General features: G+C 37.9%; 1 protein-coding gene across 10 annotated transcripts in view; it reads left to right on the forward strand.

Moving 5' to 3' along the window:
• Positions 1–17,441, forward strand: part of LOC125227882 (rho GTPase-activating protein 21) — a 539,841-nt gene that overhangs the window by 317,123 nt on the left and 205,277 nt on the right. Inside the window, exon 1 of one of the 10 annotated variants that reach the window (XM_048132273.1) lies at positions 3,682–4,028. The exons of the other annotated variants lie outside the window; for them this stretch is intronic. Coding sequence (XP_047988230.1) covers positions 4,002–4,028 — 27 coding nt within the window. The 5' untranslated portion in view covers positions 3,682–4,001. Of the gene's footprint in view, positions 1–3,681; positions 4,029–17,441 lie in introns of those variants that run through there. 10 annotated transcript variants of the gene reach the window in all.

Below are 17,441 nucleotides of genomic sequence, written 5' to 3' on the forward strand. Positions count from 1 at the left end.
AATTTAAAAAAGAAAAAATAAGAAATGTCTTGAACTCTTGATAAATAATATGAAGTCGAAAGTGTCGAAACCAATAAAATACATGCAGGGGATTCAAAAATTAATTGTGCTGCAATATAATTCAAAAAACGAACCACAGCACCGAGAGTAACCTATAAAATGTAATTTTTTTGTGTGTTAGTTGTCAAAAACTTAAAAGGTAAGTGTTCCTTGCATGTTACAGAAAGTACTACTTTAAAACAAGCATACAATTAATACAACTGCATCTCTTAGATCGGAGCAAGCTGCTGTCAATTATGCCTTTATTTACAAGTCGCAGAGGTCACAGAAGCGACCTAATCGTGGGTCCGCATATATTTCCGCGATTCGTTAGTGTATGCAAAATCAATTAGCCGGGGAAATGAATGTTCGCTACTGCGACTTCAGGGGATTTGTTGCAATTGCTTACCAAGTCTGTAATATGATCTGCAGTAAGAACCTCATCATCATCCTCCTTGAGTTATCCCGGCATTTGCCACGGCTCATGGGAGTCTGGGGTCCGCTTTGATAATTAATCCCAAGATTTGGCACTAGTTTTACGAAAGCGACTGCCATCTGACCTTCCAACCCGAAGGGTAACTATATAGGCCTTATTGGAATTAGTTCGGTTTCCTCACGATGTTTTCCTTCACCGAAAAGCGACTGGCAAATATCAAATGACATTTCGCACATAAGTTCCGAAAAACTCATTGGTACGAGCCTGGGTTCGAACCCGCGACCTCCGGATCGAAAGTCGCACGCTCTTACCGCTAGGCCACCAGCGCTTCAGTAAGAAACTAATTATGCATATTTTAGCAAAATTCATGCCTTTAGTTTCCCCAAACCTATCGACGCGGAATCGTCTCTAGCCGATCAAAAATAGCTCGTTAGTATGAATGAAGACGCATCGCGCATACTCGCGTATGTTCATACTAATAAGCAATATTTGTTCGGCGGTAGCCGATTCGGTGTCAATATGTTTGGAGAGACCCTTTTGTTTTTGTAAAGCCTTCAAATGATCTTCATTCAGATAGCAATATTAATTGATCAAAACTATTCAAAACATTAATTAGTAAGTCTGACAATTTGCTTTTGTATATCCAGATGTTTCCTCTTATGCGACCAGATTATGAAATCTCGATCAAAATTCAGATCGACAAAAAAATATGACACATTGATTTGGTAATTTTACCTACTGCGAACTAAACTTATCGCAAGCTCTTCATATAGCTCATAGAGCAATCAGTAATAATAGGTAGCACATACAGGGAGACCATTTGCAAAAAACTCTGCTCTGTTGGCAGACCACCATATCATTTTAACAATAAGTACACCTAGACGTATTCATTAGGTTATTACATGTTTCTGGCCCTAAAAAGCCAAAGAAAGAAGAAAGAAATTAAAGATCAGTTAACAGCAACCACAATTAACATTGTCTATGAAAATTCCCATACGAATAAAACTGCGAATGCTAAATTCGTTAACGGACGGTCGGTGCAACCGACCCTAAGAGAGCTCTTGATTCAAACTTGCTTGTGAATATGCTATGCGCCAGCACAAGCTCTATTAATTGGCGACATTATCACCGCTACGTGATATGCTATTTCCGTTTTGAAAATGGAACTGAGCGACGGTTACGTTTGAAATGTCGTTGCGAAACGTCTAGACTTGCTCTTGTTTCTCTCCGAAGGTTGTGTGTGGGTTTCTTGCAAGTCTTGCAACTAGGCTTTCTTAAAGAATACACTTAATATCTCGTTGGTCTATTTGTAAAGTCGTTGGTAGCTGCTTGAATACAAATCACTTCGCTCCATCTGTATTTTGAAGGTTGAAACGTACTAAGACTTTATGTAAAGATAATATTTGTGCTGCTTTCTTAAGCTCAGTCAGATAAAAGTCCGTTTCATTCTTTCCTATTGAAAGGTTTCATTAATCCGCTGCAGGGTCGTGGAGAAACTTGTTTATGCCTTTGTTAGCGTCTTGGGTTCGATTCCCGCGTCGTGTCGCCGTTGTCAAACGATGCGTGCCCGATAAATCGCGACTCGACACCTCCGATAAAACAATGGGAGAAAGTTACCATCTCACGACAAAAATTGCGTTTTAAAGGGTTTCTGCAACGGTACTGTTTACTTTACAGGGCGCATTGCATGTAAGAGTTACTTTATGTTAATACACCCACTATATACAATGAGCAGTAAGTCCGATAAAATAAGAGGATAAAAATAAAGCGCTTAAATTTTATGCTTCATTACACCAAAGCCTAAGCTGTAAAGTTTTTTCATCAATTAAGTTACCATTCGAATATAGTGGAGCCATATAAAGATCCTATTAAATATGAACAAAAAAACAATCTTATCTAATCACTCAACGTCGCGTCGCGTGGTATTCCGTCATCCATAGTCCATAAAGTAGCTAATAAAGCAATAAAATTTTGAACGAAGAGCGACGAAAGTTCGAGCGAGCATTCGTGTCTCAGCGTAATAAAGCAATAATTGGTCCACACAGAACGTAGCAAACTATGTAACGAGATAGAATACTCTGCATCCACCGAATGCTCCTGCGAGTTCTTCAAACGACATCGCCGCAAGCAACCGGACAAATAAAAACACACCATCACTGCACTAGGACGTTACGAAGTTAAACATCTCCTAATCTGGTCACGTAACCAGTGATTAATACGCGCCGATGTGACCGGGTCCTCTGGATTCCTATTTAATTGTATCTGCTTTCATGCATCTCTCGTCTATGGGAGACATTATCGTTTCAATCGTTTCAAGTCAGACGATGCATTCTGCGCGCTTGGATTCCTCGCCAACATTATAATTAAGATTTCCTTTGGCGTAGCCGATAATCGGTGAATCATAGAGATAAGAAAATTAGCTATTAAATCAAAGACTTGCAATGCTCTTCCTTTTATGGAGTAGGACAAACATCTAATGTTTGCGACGATGTGTTTATTCATGTGGCCTAATTTGTTTAGAAACCTTAATAGTTATCAACCTCCTTCGGTTGTTCTTGAAACCCGGCCGTGTGCTGCGATTATTCAAATAAGCGTCGAGCATGCATATCGTGGCAGACGGCGGGTACCGTTGCTCCTACGTGATCCTAGCGCCTAGCGGCACTGACGCCCGTCATTACCCATCCATTAACTCAGTTTCAGGATGTGGCACACTTTCTCACTTGTAACCTATTCGCTATCGACCTACACCATGATGACGACGTAACGGGAAAATTCTCAAATTACTTCCAAATTCCTCAACGTAACATGCTGATCTCGTGTCAAAAACGATATTCAGGTCATTGACCGATGGTCCACTAATGTGCTTTTACTTTCATGCCACCAGTGACATCTCTCGATAAACCGCTCTTGGATTATCGGCATATTATGTTTAATTACAGTAAGTCTTTGCATTCACGTGAGAATAATCGAATAGATTACTGTTTACGCGTCGTAAAAGGCGTGAATAATTACTTGGGCGACGGAAAAAGCGGTCGGATTCCACGACTAAAACGCAAAGTTGTCCTGCACGGGTTGCAATGTTCATGTTTTTATTGAGGTAAAAAAAATATCTGTGGAAGGAAGCGGCAGGGTTCGGTTGGGGTTGGGAAGATGCTTGGGGCCTGCTGGCCGGGACTGCGGTGATGCGGTCCGTCAGTCTTGCCGTGCTCGGTGCGTACAGCGGTCGTGGAGGGGCGTAGCGCCGCGCGCTCGCGAGTCTTCTGTTGTTCGCGGCTAGCCGTCAAGAGCGCACGTGTTGCCGGCGAGTAATGCTCCGATTCTGACGCGTACACCTGTGACTGCGCAAATATTTGACGTGATGTGAAAGACCATTGTTGGTTCTGTAGTGTTTATCAAGAAGTCAAACCGATTGTGTTAACGTGCTTAGTTTTGTGTGCTTGTGTTGAAGGGATAAACTCTCGTGTTCTGAAGAATTTGTCGGTGCACGCGTTTCGGCGACAGCCAAAGCGTCCGAATCCACAGTTGGATGAACGCCAACATCCCCGCTGCTAAGGTGAGCGAAATCTGAACCCTCGAATGCAAATGTAAATTTACAGGAAACAGCTATAAAACTGATGTTTTTCAGGCTTATCTGCAGCTTTGCCGCTTATCGGGTCGTTCCGTTCCGCCTGCCTGATATTTATGTTATTAGTACGTCTCATTCATATTTTTGCTGCGAATTCACAGCATTATCGGACAGTTATGAATATTCCTGTTTACTGTTATTTATCATATTTATCCGGTTCAAAGGACCAAAAGCATTAAATAAACTTTAACTGACCAATCTAGTACTGCACTGTTAAAATATAATATCTAGATTTTTTTTTCTTTTCTTTTCTAAAAATGTATGTATGTGTTCAAGCTGCGTGACCCAACTAACAAAAATTAGTCTTATAGTGGCTTATAATGCCAAAAATAGTACTCTTATAATAACCTTGTAAACCCTTTACAAGAGGGCATTTGGGCACACCTTATATGGCCAAAAACCTTATATCCCCCTTGTAGTTGCTATATTATTAGCTTTCTTATCTTGTACGTGCTTTATTATGGCATGCAATAAGAAAGTTAACCTTATAATGGCAAGAAAAGTGCTTTTAAAAGGCTAATGTACTAATAAGAATCATATTTAAAGCTTTAATAAAGGCAATTATACTTGTAAGAATCATATTCAAAGCTTTAATAAGGGCAATAGCTCTTGTACACGTTTTGTGATCATCAGATATAAGGGAGTAAAACTCATAACGGCGAAACAGGATGCTGTTTTAAAAGTTTATTGTGCTTTTCGTAGTGATTTATGTGTACATCATCATCAAGTCATCCATTTTGCAAGTTAGTAAACGGTAAGTTAACTTTTACATATTACAATTATTTGCTTATTTATTATGAAAACTGTGTGGGAATCCAATTTCATGGTGAAATGTGATATAAAATGTGTTGTATTATTAATGCGCCCTTGTATTTCAACGGTTTTGTACTAAAAATGCGGTTAATTAATTTTGACATGTCTTGAGCAAGGCTGTTATAAGAGTAAAAGCAGTAAGCACATCATTTACAAATACTCTATAAGAGTAAAAACTTTATAATAGCCACCGGTGTTACTTAAGATTCGCCATTTTATATCTTTAGGGTTCCTTCTCACAATTAGTGAAATCCCGAACCTTACCATCTAGTTAAATATTTGTAACGGATACCAGTTAAAAATTCATAACGTTATAGTTAGAGAGCAGATTTCATGTAGCGATTTAAATATTAATATTATGAATATGACTCGCATACAATATTTATTATTTTTTCTACACACGAAAAAATGTATGGGAACATAAAAGTAAAACCCTTTTTGGATGCTTTTGTGAATATTGGGCAAAAATTATAATGATAATAAATAAAAATAAAAAAAAATTATATTTATTTATACTTATTTCTTTAATATTTCTTCTGTGCATTGCACAGTAAAAACTTCTATTATGGCTCAAAGAATATAAAAATGAAAATAATTCCCTTCTTATATATATTTAAATTGAAAGTCCATTATTTAGAATAAAATACTTTTTTTTTAAATGTAGTTTGTTGAAAAAATAACATTAATTTAATCTAATTATTCAGTGAAGTTTGTGGTGTGCGATGTAGGTAATAATAATAGATTATAAACCACATGACATGTATTTAAAAAATTGCACTAGTCATAGTAGTCATATCCATATTAATATTTAAATCGCTACCTGAAATCCGCTGTCTAGTTATCATGTACTTGGCGCAAACCTTTGAAATTGCATTTTTGTTCGAAAGACCGTTCTTTTTAAACCGGTATTTTGGGGAACGCTTTGATAAAGGTTTGGTTCGATTAACCGGAATAGAACAAAATAAAACCGTGTAGTCCGCAGCATGTCAGGTAATACTGATATTTTCAATATTTCATTAGGAAGTTATACCTAGAATTTTCAATTTAAAACAAACTTGTGCTTCGGAATATTTAATCTTCTGGTGCCTTATTTTATTACTTCCTATTGATTTATTGTAAATGCTGAGTCAAATACTCTATTTGATATTTATTAACTATTATGGTTATTGTTACAGAATCTGTGGATGAGATACATAGTCAGCCGTTTTTAGTGACGTGAAGATGACAACTCTTCTCCTCCTCTTAGTAAGTAAGTGCTATTGAAAACCACAGACGATTTCAGTACCGCCATCACAATGGACTTTGTGTCGATAACTATAAACAGCCTAGCCTAAGACTTCGAATAAATATTTTTTTTTTTTATTACAGATGAACTACAAAACGGCACATATTCTGATGGAGAAAATCAGTCACAATCATTACTTACACCCAAAAATAAGCCAGGAGTGGTGGATCAAAAAACATGCAAAATGGAAGAGGACGCAGGAAATAGTTTAGGTTGTAAGAAAATCACACCAAGCAAAGATGGCGCTGATAATTCAAAACAAGAAAACGAAAATCAATATATCTTTTGTGAATTTGATGAAGACCTCGATAAAAGAAACTACTTATTATTTTGGAAATTTACTGATAGGTTAATTACAATTTCTACCACCGTGTAGGCGCTCTGAAGAATATATTAATATTTTGAAGTATGTAGACTCATTGAAACAGCAACATCGTGAGCAATAGAACTGAAAATATTAATCTTATAAAGTTACTTGTATCGGTTTGGTTTCGTTGCACATAAATAAATATCTTAAAAACAGTGAGTTTGTCTTTATTTGTCCTCAATTTTAATCTGTCTTAGTCCCAAATGGACTACATATAAAATCGGTTTCTTCTTAAAATAGCCGAACATTGTATTCACTTATTCAGATCGTCCAACATTCACAATGATAATCCGCAATAAAAGATTTTTTTTTATTTCAGACCAAAGTCCATAAAGTAAGGAATACACTTTTGGAACTTATTCTAATAAAGTTAATCTTAAAAATTAATATTAGTAGGTACTGATGGATAAAAAAACTAAGTGCCTTGGTAATAGTCTCTTATACGCTCAGTTATGTATAATTGGCTACCTCCGAGTGCATGCTAGTCTGGTATACCCGGTGGACACTCTATTTAATAATGTAAACATTGTAAAACATGGAAACAATGGACCAGTTACATTTGCCCTCCAGTCGAGATCTGCCCCGCGGCCCCGCTGTATATACCTTAACATTTTTCACCGCAGAGCTACAGACACCTTAAATAAGAACAAAAAATATAATTATAGAGCTAAATCCAAACTCAATTCATCATTTAACGATATACCTGTATTACTGTCACTGCTGCTTGCCTGCATATTCTTATAATAATTATTCCATAATGGCATCCTCTACGGAACCACTAATCGATAAGTTGGGATCAGATTGTTCACATTCGCTGGATTTTCAAAATGACGAATCAAGTTTTATAAAAACTTTTAATACGACACTTTCAAGAATAATGCCTTTATAATTATTGTATAAGAGAAAATGTATTGCTTTAATTCTTTTAAACATTTTATAAAATGCTATAATTTGTTTGCTGGATAGACGTTTTATAATATGCTCCTATGAGGCATAAAGCATCATAGTTATCTTATGCATTACTTTTATAAGAATAATTGGCCATAACAAAAGCTTTTATAGTGCTTTGAATATTATACAGAGAAAAGGCATTTTAAATGGCTTCTATAAGAATACATATTTTTAAACCCTTATTGCAGTCATATAAATTGGACTTATTAACGTGTACATGGCCAAGTTATAAGAGTAAATGTACTATTGGCCAAATCCTCTTATAATGAGCTACTATAAGAGTAAATATTTTTAAACCCTTATTGCAGTCATATAATTTGGACTTATTAACGTGTACATGGCCAAGTTATAAGAGTAAATGTACTATTGGCCAAATCCTCTTATAATGAGCTACTATAAGAGTAAATATTTTTAAACCCTTATTGCAGTCATATAAATTGGACTTATTAACGTGTACATGGCCAAGTTATAAGAGTAAATGTACTATTGGCCAAATCCTCTTATAATGAGCTACTATAAGAGTAAATATTTTTAAACCCTTAAAGCAGTCATATAAATTTGACTTATTAACGTGTACATGGCCAAATTATAAGAGTAAATGTACTATTAGGCCAAATTCTCTTATAATGAGCCGCTATAAGGAACTCTGGCATAATGAATGCTATTTTAAAACTACTATGAGTGTTAAGCCCTTATAGATTGATTTTATAAGGATATTTTGTTTGTTGGGGAGTCTATTGTCTTAACTCTCAACAATTGTTTAATTGCCGCTCAATGATATATTATAGTTAAAGTACTTCTCATTCATATCATAACGGTAAATGGACTATAGTTAGAGTTAGATACCTACAAAAATTACAATGATGATTGAAATTTCAATCATTTCAACATTATACATACCTCTAGAACACGCATAGAACGAAGTCATTACCCAAGGCAGAGCCTTATCGCTGCAGAATCGTTTGCCTCGACACGCTATGTCGCTATTTCAGTTTTTTTTTTTTTTTTAAATTAACATCAAATACTAATAAGAAAAAAAGATACCAACTTTTAAAAAATACAATAAAATCATGATTGCACACATTATTTAGATCAGGCTCTGTTCTGAAGTTATCGCAATTAACAGATTGCAACATTCGCGTTTTTTTTCACACAGTAATAATCCTTAATCATTTTTGTGCTGTCTGAGTCAAGGTCAACATAGACGAAGTCTGTTATTATCTATGGCTCGTTATCTCTCAGTTTCAAGGGCACAGTTACAAACTACGAGTTTATCTCGGCGTTGTTTAACTCTTATTACTTATATATCAGCTTGTTAATCCGATACAAAGCGTTTAATTGTTTCGCTCAATGGACGTCAACATCGTACGATGTCGGATGATGCGACCTAAATACAAGTTCTGGGTAATGCTAATTATTAAATGTAATGAGCGAATTGACTGGCTTGGTATGGTCATGTGATGGGAAGGGATGAATGTCATGAAAGATGTTACGAATGAATTTGGAGGGAAGTAACGGAAGAGATACCAAGGAAAAGGTGGATGAACTGTGTAAAAGACGATATGAAACGAAAAGAAGTGAATGATGAGATGACGGGCGATAGAGAGGTATATAGATTTTATGAAGAGGAGAACGTGCTGCGCTGACCCCAAATGTCTGGGATAAGGACAGTCGAATGATGATATACCGTTTAATATTCAATCATCAAAATGCAATTGCCAATTTACAAAGATAATGTTTTTCAAACCTGATATCGAGAATATTACGATATGAAGAACAACGTTATTTTACAAATACCTAACGGGATTTCTTGATAGCTGAATTGCAGTTATAATATAAATGCCTAAATAGAATTTAAACCAAAACTCAATAACTGTGTCGGTTGGGTATGAGACTGTCTGCAATAAGGACCTTTTTATCGGAGTTTCTGTTAGAATTTCAGATATATATAAAACGCTATTGTACTCGAAACATCAGGATTTAAAAAATCTTTATTATTCTCTGCACTAAATGAATTGAATATGTATTGGTTCGAAATACCATAAATTTATTTGCTTAGTGATTTACAAACCACAAATACCTGTACACTCAGCAATTTCTCTTCCTTTAAAAAATATATCACCGCGATATTCATAAGAAATGGGATTAGCTAGAAACGGGAAAAAATATATCTATCTCTCTGTTGACAAATGATAACTCGTAACTCTTGCTGCCGATTAATTCTTATCAGCGATTCCGTCAGACAGCGCGCCGCGTACGTGACTCCCACAAGGGGCCTTTACCTCCCTGGTCACGTCTGACACACTCTCGAACAGGAGCTCCTAAGTCCAAAACAAACCCAACTATTAACGAGTATTTGCTTACATCACTAATACTGAAATACGCCGAGTGCCATCCTTATCTATCAAGTGTATGCATTTCTCTAGCTTCAGTAGCTTTAAACTCTCAAGTGCCGGCGCCACAGACTCAGGGAGTGCTTCAAAAAATCCAACCTCCCCGAAATACTAGATCTAACGTGACTGTCTACCCCTGATGGGTTTTTCGTCTTTGCGAATCGTCACTCATTCAATCGGAGGCGGTTGGCCTTTTGCCAGGACATCACGGATGCCAAGGTTTGATCCACTTTTACAATCGAGCTTGGGGCAGACACGAGTTGTATTTGCAGAATAAAATCGCGTCATTTGCAGTGGCAACGGTGCTTGACCCGGTGTCGGACGCCCATAACACTATATTTATTCTGTTCACATTGCAGTTGCGGTGAAAATAACTTGTTAGCGATTTTATGGTGACACATTACGCATCTGGGAGTTTTGGGCGTGCAAGTAAATCTGCAGACTGCAACCTTGCGGTGTATTTAGGTGCAGCCCCGTGTTCTGGCGCATTTCTCAGCGGTTGCAGCGAGCCGGCTCTCTCGGTGCTGGACTGAAATTAGTTTTACGAGTGACGGCCGCGGCTATGACGCGGGTGCTGCTCGCATCAAACGCGAGGCAACTCATTGTTACGTTTATTAATAGTTTCTATGCGCCGTTTACATTACACTCGTGTGTTATGCTGGTTCTCGTTTCGTTTTCGTAACCCCAGCCTGTATTTTGTAAGCGCATAATTACTCGCACCGTCTAAACAAAAATATTCTCCGACAGTTTCCGATTGGTCAACCGCGTCTTTTGTTAGTTCCGATTTGAAAAGAAATGCATTAAATGGTCTTCGGTCGTCGTCTTGCTAAATCAATATTGACACAATAGAAGAAGCTTCACGAATACGAAGTTCACATTGTGAACAAGGATTTTTATTGATGTCATGAGGCCAGCAGCTGTCGAACAATGCGCTCGCTCTACCAAAATAATGCTTAATTATTCATGTCATGTCGCCAAAAAACTGAAGCGAGAAATTCACGGCGACCGGGCTCGCCGGGCGACCTATTCAGGCTTGACTAATGGCACTAATTAGATACCGATTTGGTTGCACTTTCTGATCCCATATCGAGTCGCAATTTCGCTTAATCCGTGAATAGCCTTGTGTCAGTTTCAGTTTCGGCAAATCAATCTCCCAGCTTTACCACTTTCGGTTTGCGTTGAATAATTATTTGCAATTAATTCGTTTGCCGACTGACAAAAACTATTGAGGTCTCATTTGTTTTGGCTAAAGATTTAATGACTGTAAATATTGGTTAAGAGGTCGGTTATCGGTAAAAACGTCGAACCGACGACAATGCGCACAAGTTAAACAGACAACTTGGCGCTCCTCCGAATAAAATGCACTTAACATTTTAGTGTTGCATTGACACCAAAATGTCACGCAGTGTAGGGCCACGGGCCGGGCGAAAAAGTGGACAAGTGTGATGGTGCTAGAAAATCGGAACAAGACGGTTCGTAAAAGGAAGCAAGAACTGGTCGTTTACCATTGTCGAAGTTGAATAACGGTTCTCATGGGATAAAAAACCGTCCCAGTGTTTCCATCCTGCGTAATTGGCAGGTTTCATTCGGAATGCTGCCTGACGAACACATCCCAAAAGGACAGACAGTGTGCCATATAAGGCCAAACCGATACCCGTATTTTAAACTGTAATTTCAATTAGTCATCAACATAGAGAGGAAAATGCTAATTACTTACTTTAATGCCTTGTCTATTTTATTACTCCAAGGTATTACCTACGTTGGATGTGAACGAAATGACCGTTTTACTAGATTTATTACGATGCTTTAATAGACTAGATTTATTACTATAAATAAATTGATTTGTCAAATGATTTATGAAGGCAGAGTTATTTAGTAATCAGGTTTGCACCGTTGTCTAATATCCACGCCGATCGATCACAGACTAATAACTTTTTAAAAAGGTTTGAAAACGCGTCTAAATCCCTGTCGGTAATGGCGTCGTATCGCGGTCTAGATATTTAAATGTCGTGACATTTATGCCCCAGTCACTTAGGCGGCGTGTTTTAACGGTAAAGTTAATCATAATCCAGGTTCTCGGTAATAACAAGCTGTGGAGTGGAGCCCCTTAAACTGGGAATGTGTGTTAAACGCTTCTAAACCGCTTCCGAGAAAGTCTACCCTGGTTTCTATTACATACATGGTGAAAAAATGTTAAGGGTTTCTAGGCTACTTGACACTCGGCTCTAGTATTATAAATTTAAAGATCTAAACCTACGTACTCCGATGTATTCAAAATTGTTTAGTTTGTTGTATCAATAAAGTTTTATGTGAGAGATCATCAACCTAACGCGGGAACACATTAGAGCAGACGATTAGTGGTTTGTCGCGAACACACAAGCTGTTTGCACAATTGATTGTCTACTGTTATCGTTCTCACCATTCTCAGCTCGTAACTAACGCTCGCAACAATGTAAATAACATTCATCGAGCATTTGTGTAAGTTTACAAACACTCAACTTTCTTTTACTCCAGTCACTCAACATTAGGCTTGTCAATGCTCTTAGTTACTAGAAAGTGTAAGTTAAAGTTTACATTCGCCATTACATTCTAATGTTACTTTCGTTTTTTTGCCATGGTTTTTGATACGGCCGCGAGATTTTATATCGCGATTTTACAATGCAACGCAAAAAGCCGGCTAGTCCAGGTGAGCCGCACGAGCTCTTTTATGGTATCATTGAAAAAACGGCAGCTGGCCCTCCCCATATTAGTGCACTCACGGCGAAAGGTGTCGCAATCTGCACCGCCTTACTAGCATACGGGTAACCCTTGTAAATTAAGTCGAGCTGTAAGATCCTAAGGCAGAAATTAATTTACATGACACATCAACTCGGCCGATTAATTGCACGAGTGGCCTGTATCCGTTTCGGAATAGAGTATGTTTTCGTGTAGTGGTCTAGCGATGTTAGTGCTAAGCAATTAATTAAAAACACATAAAGATTTTTCTACGAACAGATTAGCTGCGAGAAAAGAGAGAAAATCGCTTTTTATGGGGCCGAGCGAACTTCGAGACCGCATTAGCGGAATTCTTGTTACTCTTGCGATGTCGCGATGGATGTTAGCGTTTGTTCGCGAATCGCTTTGCTTTATTGGACACAATGTTTATTAGCCCCTTCTGTAGCTGACATGTTTATAGACCATAAGTCACACACATCTAAATCACAAATCATCGCTTCCTCGATTGCTCATCGCACACCCACAGGCAGGGTTGGAGAAACTTGTGAAATATTGCAGTGCATCCATTATTCATTAATTAACCCAGTACTGCCGACTCCATATCTGGTGCTAGGCAGTGGTTGCGCTCATCACTTAGACGCAGGACATCTAACATTTCCGGAAGCTCTCGCAAGTCGTGTATCGGTTATTTGACACTAGTACTCGTAGTTAGCAATGAATACCGCAGTATCTCAGGGACTAAGTATTTCTAAATGGCAATGTGAAGCTCATTTTGCCTTCCGCATTCTGTGCTCTGTGAAGAAACCGCTTTTATTAACCAAATAATTCATTTTTTTGTTTAAATTCGCATTTCAGGTTTGTTATGCAAACTTACGAACAACAATATTATTCGTTCTAGAAATTTCACAAAACTTTTCCTCTTGAATGAGTCACTGTGTACTTACGTATCTACCACTCTTTGAATTTTAACAAAAAGTCCACCAAGGTTCTAGGAAATGCATGAAGATCATTACCGCGACACTCTGCCCCGATAAAGCAATTAGCGGTATCTCAAAATCAAATGCATTTGAAAATGAAAATGTCATTTAGAAAACTTAAGGTTAATTTAAGGTAAGGTTAATTTTATTTCGGATACCGCCAATTGCCTTATGAGGGAGTCTAGTAATGCGAATGTCATTTAGCGAATTCATCACGTCTCAAGACAAATATAGGATTTATGCTTTTGTTTTGAAACGTTTACGATGCTCTCGTGTTTTGTGACTAAAAGTGCATCTGTGCCAAAATACTTGGAGCTGACCTAAAATTAAACCAGTGTTAAATTCGCTGCACAAACACCTCTGTTGGTGTCGGGGAGGATAAATCAAGACGTTCCCTTAGTTAACTCCTGACTTTTGAACTCGAATACCACGAATCTACGGCCCGGCCGTGTCTTGTGTTCGAACGGCTCGGAACCGTGTAATGATCGCATGAACCGCAAACCCATTTATATCGATGTCGGTGGGTTGTCGTGTCGTGTTGGCTCCGTCGGTCACGACGGCGACACGACACTCTCACGACACTGGCAATTAACACGAGCGCAGCGGGGGGGTGAAACCCGTTGCTGGCTAACAGTGTTGACTTTGACATGGTTATGTTTTGCGACGGTGCTCTAATTTTGGAACTGTCCTTGGGCGACGCCGATGAGTCACAGTCTCACCACGTTTATGTTAGATATTTTATTGACAATTAATTACTGATCTTACCAATATGTTAATTAATTCTCCGTTACTTTTACGATATCTTTCTTAATTATATTGGTCATTAATTAGGAGTTTCACACCGAGACCGTTATATAATGTTGTTATTAATTTTAAGATATTACGTATAAAATGCACCAGAAACACCGATTTCTCTGATCTCTCTTATTTATGTAGATAATGAAATCTTCATTTCATATGTCTTCTTTTCATGTCCTTAAAGTAGATGTTCCTACATGGATCTTTAAGACACCTGAATTTCAGATTTTACATAGATTATTGCATTGCTTGTTAAAAGCTTGTATTTTAAGTACAAGTCAGCTAGACTAGTGTAGCTAGACCACAATGGATTTATAAGATTAGTCGCATGTCGCATGTATAGTCAGGCTCAAAAGTAAAAGCCTATACAATTCGTGTATGAGCCTTTAGCTTATTTTACACAAAAATATCTAAATCGGCTTAAACGAGCAACTGAAATCTAGCAGACAAGGTGGGGTCTTCGCCCTCGGTCAGCAAGTCTGACAGTGACGGCCAGTGACTGACCGGCTAGCGGCTGTCAATTCGATTCGGAAACATTATCGATCAATCAGTTGACGTCTAAGGTGAAATTTAGACCGCCAAGGCGAAGAAAAAGGAATTTCTATGTATACCATGACCTAATATCGAACGCCTCTTAATGATTTCGGAATAAAAAAAATGACATGAATGTTTAAAACTGGGTAGATTTTTGATCTTGACACTTTAGATAAGATGTACCCTTTATAGAACATAGCACCCGTACACAGAATCCCAATAAAGCAAAAGAGGTAACATAGCAACGTAATTGCAAAAGTAATCCTCGACTCTCTGGCGTTGCTCATATCCAGAAGAAGAAGAATGTCCCTGTGCAGCCAATGCACGTACCTTATCGACATCCATCATGGAAATTACAAACGATAACTCGTTATTGAAAACCGATGAAAGTCACGAGGTTCTCTACTCCCAATTATTCAATTCGCTGAATGTCGAGCCGATGACATGCGGGCTCCAAATGATACGGGACCATTTGAATAAACAAATTACCTATCCACTGCCGGCGTAGCCGAAATGGCAATCGTTCACGCTAGCTGGCGATCAAAACGAAGTCTGGCTCTGTCGCGCCACTACAGAAGAGCGATAGGCAGAGCTAGCTACGAAGAATAAGCGATTGTCAAGTTGGCTAGGGACTCATGTTGATTTATAACCCTAGCGCACGCCCGCGGCCTTGCCTATATTCATACAACAATACTGAATCAAGAACTTGGATGACTTCGTTTGAAATGTGACTTCTTGAGTTGTATATTTAGATTGCGTGCCTTATTGCTCTTCATTTTAAGATCGGTATTACTTAAGCTGTGTTGTCAATAGGTTTGTCCTTAAGCGAACCTTGATCCTCGATATTAATGCCTCAATAGGGCTTGCGTGCATTCTAATTTTATAATAAGTGAGTAATAAAAATATAACAAAATTACATCATCTAACCTACTGTGAAATTGTATTCCAAAAACCACGTCGAGTTATGCAGTTAACAGTCAAAGTAGTAACTTGACACCTGTCTCGTTGCAAGACGAACTGACTGCATGCACGTCCAAAGTTACGACAAACTCAGTCACAACATTACTAAAGTTTCATTTAATTAAACTTGTTTTATTAAGATGCTTCAACTTGATAATGTTACTAAGACCCTGCTGCTTTCTGATAAGATTTAGAATCTCCTGCATATGAATTTCTCCCCGAGCGACCCACTTTGCGCATGGGCATTAAAGTTCCTTTGGGTAATGAAATGAATAGAATGAATACAGAGTATGTTTGAATAGCTGTTTAGTTCATCAAGTCTTTTGAAACTAGCTTCTATGGTTTCATATTATATGAGAGTTGGATTTGCAACGTACTTGATTCGCAGTTTGTTCATTTTTATGTTAGGAATTGCTGCTTTGAGGAGCAATGAGTTTGAAAATTGAGTAAAATTTGTTTTTTTGCGATTTTGACCAAGCAACGCCTGATGTGGCTCGGTCAACATCAGAATCAACCTACAAGAGAGATATTATATACGTACCTATCTGAATAACATATTCTTGTAATGTATTCCTGTAATATTTTTTTTTTATATGAGTACTAGGAATTTAGAGCAAAGCTCTATCATATCCACAAATTGGACGCCGGGATGTCCCTTCGGGACATCCCGGGAAAATTCCTGTATTAGTGGCATGGAAGATAGTAAATGACATGGACCGTGGTTTTGAAGATATACTAATTTTGATAGTAAAGCTTTTCATTTGATCACACCTTACTTACTATTACATAGATAAAATGTTTCTGCCACTTAGTCAAGTATTAACGCCACGTCAAACCCACACACTGGACGTTCTTGGACGCTCTCCAAACTTTCAAGGACGTACGAAAACCATGGCAAAAATGGATTATCGCTGGCACGGATTCCCCACTTACATTATATCTTAAGAAGAATAAGTACCTCTCAAAGTACAACACGTTTTAGATGAACAGGTCTTAGCAAATGTAATCCGCTTCCCCGAAACGGTCGTCAACCTTTGGCGACGCAAAAAATGTTCCGTTTTAACCGCATTGCAATTATTCGCGCCTACATCGGGGTAAATTACGCGCCTCGATCCTAAACGCACAGTTTTAGATAGTTGTTTGAACATGTTCGAGATGTTGATCAGAACATTTTTTGTACCCACTTTGTAACATTTGATTGATGACACGTTAGTGCCAATATGTTAATCACCTGAGAATTCATATTACTTTTTAAACAGAAACCTTTTTTGTTCAAGCAACATGTTGAGTCACAATGAAGGCTGTTCAGAGATAGTAAAATTGTATGCACTCCCTGGTCGATGTAAAAAACATACACGCTTGCCCTTTGAATTGGTGATGCGGATCTTTCTTTTTTTCGCTTTTTAAATTGTAGCTATTCACTTCGCTCTCGCTCCTTTTGGAAGTTGTGCTTATTTGAATGCTGGATGCTGAATTCGCCTATTTTTGTTGGAGGTACAGACAGTGATGCATGTCCTAACAAAAAGATTAAAGTGGTTTGGGCTTTTA

This window comes from Leguminivora glycinivorella, chromosome 7, assembly GCF_023078275.1.
Source record: "Leguminivora glycinivorella isolate SPB_JAAS2020 chromosome 7, LegGlyc_1.1, whole genome shotgun sequence".
Lineage (NCBI taxonomy): Eukaryota > Metazoa > Arthropoda > Insecta > Lepidoptera > Tortricidae > Leguminivora > Leguminivora glycinivorella.